This window comes from Pundamilia nyererei, unplaced genomic scaffold (assembly GCF_000239375.1).
Source record: "Pundamilia nyererei isolate P.nyererei 1_Seehausen unplaced genomic scaffold, PunNye1.0 scaffold00331, whole genome shotgun sequence".
Lineage (NCBI taxonomy): Eukaryota > Metazoa > Chordata > Actinopteri > Cichliformes > Cichlidae > Pundamilia > Pundamilia nyererei.
Genome location: NW_005187732.1, coordinates 246,811 through 255,167, shown reverse-complemented (window position 1 = coordinate 255,167; position 8,357 = coordinate 246,811). Strand labels below are relative to the sequence as shown.

Genomic DNA, 8,357 nt, shown 5'->3' with positions numbered 1-8,357 from the left:
AAGGGCTACCAGGGATTTTGAAATTTTGAGAGCCCTGATCAGCATCTCAATCAGCATTGTCGGAGCAGTTTTCCAGCTGTAACTAGAGACCCTCTGCTTATAAAGGAGGAAAAGACAAAAAAAAAAAAGCCATTGAACAGTAATTCTGCATCTCTCATGTTATGAGTAGGAAACAGACTGAAAGGCAACATCTGCCTGGACTAATCCTACTCGGTGATGTCTAAAACATCCTTCTGCAACACCCAAATGAGCCTGAAGACTTAATAGAGTCTTTGGCATTTTATGACGTTGATCAATAGTTATTTTCCAGGTGGGTGAATTACAGAGCTGCAGTGAAAGGCCACACACACACACACACACACACACCAGGTCCAGAGAGACATCAGTAAGACATACAGCACTATCACAAGCCAAACAAACACCCAGTTTTAAATCAGGTTTGTTTAGACCAATGAAAGAGAAAATAGAACTAAATGTTAAAGTCAATCCTATTTCCCCACCAAATTGAGCTGTTCACCAAAACGTCTAGCCACATAGGGTTTACATCTAAAGTTTGAAACTCAACGTTACTTTAAAAAAAAAAAAAAAAGAGTTAAATAAACACTGAGACATGAAGCAGAGTACTCAGCTGTGTGCCAACATGTAATCCTTACTCAGAGATGCTGATGCATGTTTTTTAACTTCGCAGTAATGAGATGAGACTAAACTATCATTTAACCCCCAGTCTTACACCCAGTCAACACCAAAGTAGCAACAGTGACAACAGTTCACAACAATTGTGGAAAACTAAAACAGACTTGCATTTGTGGGCTAAAAAGAAAGATAAACGCACTGTTACAGTGATGGATGATTAGATAAGCCCCTTCCCCCACCACCTTGATGGAACCAGTCCACAACTTTGCTCTTAACACTTCTTTTTTTCTTAAATTTTATCATTAACAAACAGCAAATATGGAAAATAATGAATACAAAAATAAACAGTGCAAGTATTGTCCCATCAAATCCACAGAAGAGAGGACTTTATAAACCGCTATCTCAGCGTATCTAAGGAAGTCCCACATAAACAAGGCAAAGCCAAACCCAAGTGACGTGATCGGAGAAGAAGCGCAAACGTGTGTGTGGTTATTTTTCTGCAGTCAGCAAAGGCCTACGCATGATTCAATCAAGCCAAACGCAGCGAGTCATCACATGTAACAGGGCCGCATCTTGCAAAGTAAAAATACACAGCCGTGCTGCTGCTTTAAGAGTCATTAGAAAGACAACAGCTAACATCTGTGTTCAGTACACACCTTTGGCAATAAGTAATGATACTTTTTTTTATTATTGATCATCACATCCCAATGGGTTAGAATAATTTACCAATACTCTGCAATAAAACCATTCCCTGAACACGTACTAGCATCCAGCTACATCTTCAGCAGATGATTACTTCCACCTGCACTGTGGAAGTGAAAGTAAAAACTGTGACATCACATCAGGTTTTCCCCCTCCATCCAAATACCTACTTCTCCTTCAAAAAGGGGCAGCCCCTGGATAACCACGCAATTTCCAGCTCAACATCTAAAGCTCGAGACTGGACACGGCATCCACACCTGGCCTGAATTTTATCAGAATAAAACAATTCTCATTACAACAACTGAGTACAATGCTAAATTTGTGTCCACACCAATTGGCAACACCCGGGCTTAAAAATGAAGCCAATGAAGATGTGCCAAAAACAGCAGTTCCTCTAGTGGCCACTTAAGGATGGCTCTAAAAGCACAATATGGCTTTAAAAGCACAATGTCTCAATACTTACAGTCAGGCACCAAAACAACTCTATTAATACTCCTTTCATAAAGACTGTACCATTTAAATAAATAAAATAAATAGGGGTTAATGGGTGTGACCACTTTGACAGTTTTCCCAAAACACCATCTTTCAGGCCTCAGCGCTGCTAAATCTAGTCACTGAATTGGGAGTATATCTCTAGTCCATAATGGACTCTCTCCAGTATTTTATTTCCATGTTACTTGGCTACTACCAGTGTGTGAATGTGTGCGTGAATGGGTGGATGACTGGATGTGTAAAGCGCTTTGGGGTCCTTAGGGACTAGTAAAGCGCTATATAAATACAGGCCATTTACCATTTACTACAGAGATCTGTATCTGTGCATGGCACTTGTGCAGTCAAAGCACGGAGCTCGTCAATCCTGCTTAAACAGTGAAAATGTATGTAGTCTGTGGTTCAGACGTGCAGCTTCACCTTTATGCTGTAAACAGGCATCTAAAACAACAGGGGTGTCTGAGTGTAGCCTCTTTCACACGGGATACTTAAAACAGATGAGATTAAATTCATTAATTAAGCCTAATATTCTGCAGTCATAAGCACTGTTTAAGCTTGAAGCCAGTGGCGAGATCACAAGTATCCAATAATCTATTAAAAAAGACAGTGAGTTGATGAGATTTGTGCGATTGCTTCTACGCACACAGGATTGCCACTATGATGAGACATGCCCAATCATGACATAATCCTCAGAGTGCCAGCCAGATGCAACAGACTTGTCATGACTCAACTGCAGCCTTGCAGCGGGGGGAGGGGGGATAGAAAAATGATGATCTCAACCGAGCTCTGCTCACAGCTCCGGAGGTCATCCTGATGAAGACTCACTCACTCATTGCAATGTGTTGTGACTTCAAAGAAACTTCACCCATTTCAAAATTCAGCCCATAATATTTCTGCGACACCCGCGCCTACAGTCCCCGTCTCCCTCAGCACAACAAAACAAACATGTTTAAGCAGAGTGTGACCCGCAGCAGCCGGCCGTTCGACGAACGCAGCGACAGAACGGACACGCTGTTCCTCAGAAGAGCACACACAAACAAGCATAATCTAAGTAGGTCAGTAGACTAAGAAGAAGAGGTGTGTCTGTTTCTGCCCAACCGTGGACGACGATAAAGACGTCTAACGATGCAGAGCAGGGACTTGAACAAGGTGAAGAAAAAAACAAAACAAACAAAAGGGAAAAATTTACAAGACAGAAGTTGCAGAACATTTGAAGCCTGTGCCAGTCCGCTAACATTCACTTTTACTGCAGTCGATAAAGTGTTGTGTAATGAATCGGACTTATCAGCCAAAGCTTTAAAATAACAGTTGAGACGCTGAAGGGGTGTGAGTATGCAAGCAGACAGCTAAAAGCAGGTAAAAGCCATGAGGTTAGAGCTCAGGTGATCCTTTTTCCCACACAATCAAACAAAAGTTATGTTTCCAGCTTCTCAGATTAAACGCCAAATGGTTATAAAAGTATACTGAATGCATGATCTAAACCTCCAAAAAGTTCAATTTGTAAGAACACCTCTAAGATTAATTTCCAAAAGTTGCCAAGTCACTGACATCATCCCACCCGCACTGAAGTATAACTAACAAGAGTGCAAAGACCTCGCCAGCATGTGATGCACATAGCACTTAACATGTTCACATTGCATAACCATGTGGTGGTTACCATGTAATATTTAGTTAGGCAAGCCTAGATCAGTGCTTCCCCTGTGCCTAAAATGCTGTTCTGCAATCCGGCCACACGGGAGGGGTCAAAAACAAAAGAAAGTTTGAGGGGACAGAGTTCGACTTCTGAATCCAAGCAGCTTTATCTTGGAACAGCAATCATCATCAGCTGCAATGGAAGTTTTTGGACTGGATGATAAACTCAATGTCATATTTCTAAGTTGTTGTTGTTTGTTTTGTTTTTTAAGGGAGGGGGGTTGACTCTTCCTATGAGCTAAAAACAACAAAACAAAAACCATTTTGCTGGCTTGTTTGTTGTGTTAGTGAGAACTTAAGTCTGAAAACTGTATGTACTTTGTGTTGAGTGGGTGGAAATATGCAAAATTAATGACCATTTGACATTTTCAAAGCAAATTTTGTTCTGTGTCAGAGGGGGAAAATGTCATCAAAAAAAAGAAGAAAAAAAAAAGTAGAAGATTATTACTGAATTTGATTTTTTTTGTCCTGATCTGTAAAACTGGGATATTTTAAGGAAAGAAGGGCTTTGGGAAATTCTATTAACGCAATAGCTACTGGTTCCACATATTTAAAATACTTTTAGTAGTTTTCCCCCCTTGAGGCAAGGAACGAACTGGAAAAACAAACTGCAAAAGTATAAGTTTAGTTACTAATTTTTACATTTTTCAAAGTGGTTTAAAATCAAGCTGAAACAGCCGTTCAAATTCACCTTCAGATCCCTGGAACTGCAACTAAATAACCACTGAAACCTTTCAAATGTCGGCTTAATAGTCCTCTTGACTCCGTTTGTAATGGATACTTTGTGTACCTGCAAGTGTAAAAATAAACTCTGAATGTCAAGCAGAGACATCCAACCTGCGGGGAGACAAATGCGGGGGGAGCTCCTACAGCCATGTCCAGCTCCAACTGTGCACAATGAAGACTTTGATATGCAAAAACAACCCGCTTCATAGCGGTCCGTGTAGCCTGACAGTCCGTGTGTGTAACAGGAGCTGTGCCGCGGTGGCTTACAGCCTGCTAACGGCTCTAAACCAGGTGTCCGGGCATACCTGGGAAGTTGGTTTAAAGGATTTGGTAGTTTCAGTCGAGGTAATGCGAAGTGGCTAGCTCCCAGCGGCTGCAAACAGACAGAAACGCACAGCTGCGCTGTCAGTGAACGGGCCTAAGGTGAAAGCTACCCCACCAACAACAAAGGGTAGAGGCTGGGTGGAAGAAAAGCTCTTTTTTTCTTTTGAAGTCATTAAGTGGGTTTCTTAAAACGGCTTAAATGCGAACCACGTATTAAACAAAAAGATACAATAAGCTACTAGAACACGTAAAGCACGCATCTGGGGCAAACCCCGTCTCTATTTGAATGCTAGAGGCCAAACAAAGTGTGCTCCGCTATGAGCTAGCACGCAGCTACAGCATGGCAGCATCACTGAAGCAGGTCAACAAAACAAGGCTGAGCTCCGGGAACAACAGCAGCGGCACACACGACGAAGCTCTAACGTGTAACCGTTCGCGGGTCGCCGTTACCTGGCATTGTGCTCCTGCTGTGTGTCTCAACGCGTAGGGTAACACAAAGTTACTGTCAGTAAACTGCGAGCTCGTCGTGTCTTCTGTGGGGATTTCTCCGCGCTGCGATGCAACGTAGCTCCAGTCAGCTAAATCCTGTTAGCCACCTCGCTAACGTTAGAAAGCTGGGTCGGTTATGTGGTCTGATGAGGCGTTCATCTACTGCCAGGAATGTGGGGATTTGTACCTCACACCAGAAAAACTAGTAGATAAAAGCAGAGGCGGGGTAAATAATGTAAATCCCATCACCACCAACGCTATTGGAGTCGACTACTGTTAATCTTACAATCTTCTTTACCACTTGATGAGATCACAGATAGGATCAGTGGGAATGTAACAATGAGTACATTTGCTCATTTACTTTAATCAGCTTTAATGTACTTGTACTTTGAGTATTTCAATGCACTCTATATTGTGAGTGCAATTATTGCACTTCATACCCCATATACTATTTAATTTAGAAGCTTTAGTTGCTTATTATTTTTGAAAATGATTTGCATTATTACAGCTCAAGCTACTGAGTAATAGAAATCTAATTAAAATGATCAACAGCTTTTAACATTAAAGAGATATACACATAAACAAATCAATAACTATAACCCAATAATTTCATGTATATGATTCTAAATGGTGCCGTTTGACATGAGTTAATTTGCTTAGGTGCAGCCTGTGTACTATTAAGCTTCTTAAATAGGAATATAAATCTTAGTTCAGTTAAAGGTCTATAAATACTTTTTTTCCACTTTGAAAAACAACTAATCATCACAAGATTATGTTTAAATTCTTATGCAGCTCCACTTTTCACTTTTCAACATAATAAATCTGCAAATGCAATAAATCTGTTGCACATGAGCTTGAAAATTGTGATTTTGTAGTTGTATAAGTTATGTTAAAAAAGAGAGAGAAAAGGAATTGCATTGGTTCACTCCAATCCATAACACATGAATACAGCTGACTGCTTTCAACAAAACCTATAATGATGCTAGTAAATATATCTTTTAATACCATGGTAATGGGTTCAGCTAAACTTTAGAGGTCTGAGTGCTGACGTCAGTGAGCAAACTGCGACATTCAGCACACATTGATCTCCATTTAAAACCAGTAACAAATGTAAGCAGGGATGCGGAGAGAAAAACAAAGCACCACCATAAAAACTGGTGTTTGTTTATCGTCCAAAAAACTATTTGCAGAAATGCAATAAAAACAGATTGCTTCGCCTATCCAAGCAGCTACAACATCTGGTTAAATTCCACCACAGCGTTTCCATTCCTTTTCCCCCCAGAGGTTAATGGTGTGTGATTAGAGGATGAATGCCAAGACTGAACAGAATCCAGCTCGGATTCAGTCTGAGCAGAAATACACAGTAAATCATGGAGCCTCTCTGCTCTGCTGTCAATCCTGAGAATGAAACAAGCAAATGTGAAGGGCGACTTGTTTTCAGCACATCGTACTGAGTGAACTGCCAGTGTCACGACAAGCTCCGGCATCTTTTCTTCTTTGGCCTGCTGTTCGTTATGCTAATTGAGTGACAGCAGCTGACAACAGTTAAAAAATGGTTCCAAAAATAAAATAAAAAAATGCATGTGGCTTTTTTAAATAAAAGTAAAATGGTAAATGGCCTGTATTTGTATAGCGCTTTGCTAATCCCTAAGGACCCCAAAGCGCTTTACACATCCAGTCATCCACACACTGGTGATGGCAGCTACATTGTAGCCACAGCCACCCTGGGGCGCACTGAGGAGAGGCTGCTGGACACTGGCGCCACCAGGCCTCTGACCACCACCAGTAGGCAACGGGTGAAGTGTCTTGCCCAAGGACACAACGACCAAGACTGTCCAAGCCAGGACTCGAACCGGCAACCTTCCGATTACAAGGCGAACTCCCAACTCTTGAGCCACGATCGCCCCGATGTATAAACCACTTAGCCTGCCAATGAACAGGACATTAACAGGCATGCTGTAAAAGCAATTTAAATCCTTTATTATCAACAAATTCAATTCACGTTTTTGTTTAATAAAATTTTGTCAGGAAGCAGTGAAAAAAGGTACAAGTGTCACCACTGGGAAGATCTTTGCAGCAGCCAGAGGATATATGTAAAAATGAAGTCAGCTTCCCCAAAATTATACATTTAAGGAGTAACAATTTAAATGAGAGGTGAACAGGTGAGAAAAGCGGTAAACTAAATGGAATGATATTTTGTAATGATTGTGAAGGCACATGTTTGAAATGTTTGAAATAAAAATGAACTGAACTGAACTGAAAAGTGCCCAAGGAGTAGAGACACGAGGACAACAGGAATTCAGAGTGAATAAATGGCTGAAACAAAAGTTTGGCTCAAACTGCTAACAGTGTGGACAGCAGTAAAAATATCTAATCAAATAAAAACAGATTAAATGTAGTAAAGGGAATGTGGGAGATGTTATATTTGTAAGCACCCACTTAAAATAAATTAGCCTGATGTAAGTGTGAAGAGTAGGAGATATAGGGAGCAGTTGAAAGTAGTCTATAAATGGGATAAGTAACTGACAGTGTGTGAGATTACAAGTAACTGATACACAGCTTTAAGTAATGAGTACTGTATATGCAAATGCAGTTTACACTCGTTAAAAAAAATCTAAACATTAACAGTCTGATTGGGGGAGACAGTTTTAACAATATCTGCTGTAATTTAATCAAGTTAAACAGCATAAAGAAGAAGCTACTGATTGTTTTAACCCCGGATGCCCTTCCAGATACAACCCAAAAAGGGATTCGCGTTTTCTCCTGGGAAAGACAGTACACTTGTTAGGGAAATGTATAAACCCTACATGGAATTAGTTCCATTAAACATGAAAGGTGGCGTTGCTGCAGAGGTACGTGAGTCTTTGTGACATGATAGAGGAGCTACATTAAAAAAAAAAGCACCACAACACTGAGATTCTACCTGCTAGTTCTATTTTGCTAGTCAGCATTGAGAGCTACAGTATAGATGGCAATCAAAAATCGGGCAGCACTTGAATGCAGCATGTGCACAAACATCTCGAGCTCCGTCACAGCACCTCTGTCTGTACTCCTGACTAACCCCAGAGGCAAATGCCTGCGTGGCTCCGGAGAGAAACGCGCTTCTGGCGCTTCACTCTGGGAAGACACGCTTTAACTGACTTTTATGCGGCTCAAAATACTCTAATAATGGACAACATGAGGCCTTTTGTGTCAATTAGTGTGATTTAAAAAGAGAATTATTTGAAAACTGCATATGTTCATAAACTTGGCTGCCCTACATTGTAGTTAGGCCACTGTTACTACTGTGGAAGTTTGTTTTT

At 40.8% G+C, this 8,357-nt stretch overlaps 1 protein-coding gene across 2 annotated transcripts in view; it reads right to left on the bottom strand.

The window, feature by feature from the left end:
* Positions 1 to 8,357, bottom strand: part of paip2b (poly(A) binding protein interacting protein 2B) — a 13,348-nt gene that overhangs the window by 4,558 nt on the left and 433 nt on the right. The window contains exon 1 of one of the 2 annotated variants that reach the window (XM_005751877.2): positions 5,017 to 5,232. The exons of the other annotated variant lie outside the window; for it this stretch is intronic. Within the exon in view, the coding sequence (XP_005751934.1) occupies positions 5,017 to 5,023 (7 nt within the window). The 5' untranslated portion in view covers positions 5,024 to 5,232. Of the gene's footprint in view, positions 1 to 5,016; positions 5,233 to 8,357 lie in introns of those variants that run through there. 2 annotated transcript variants of the gene reach the window in all.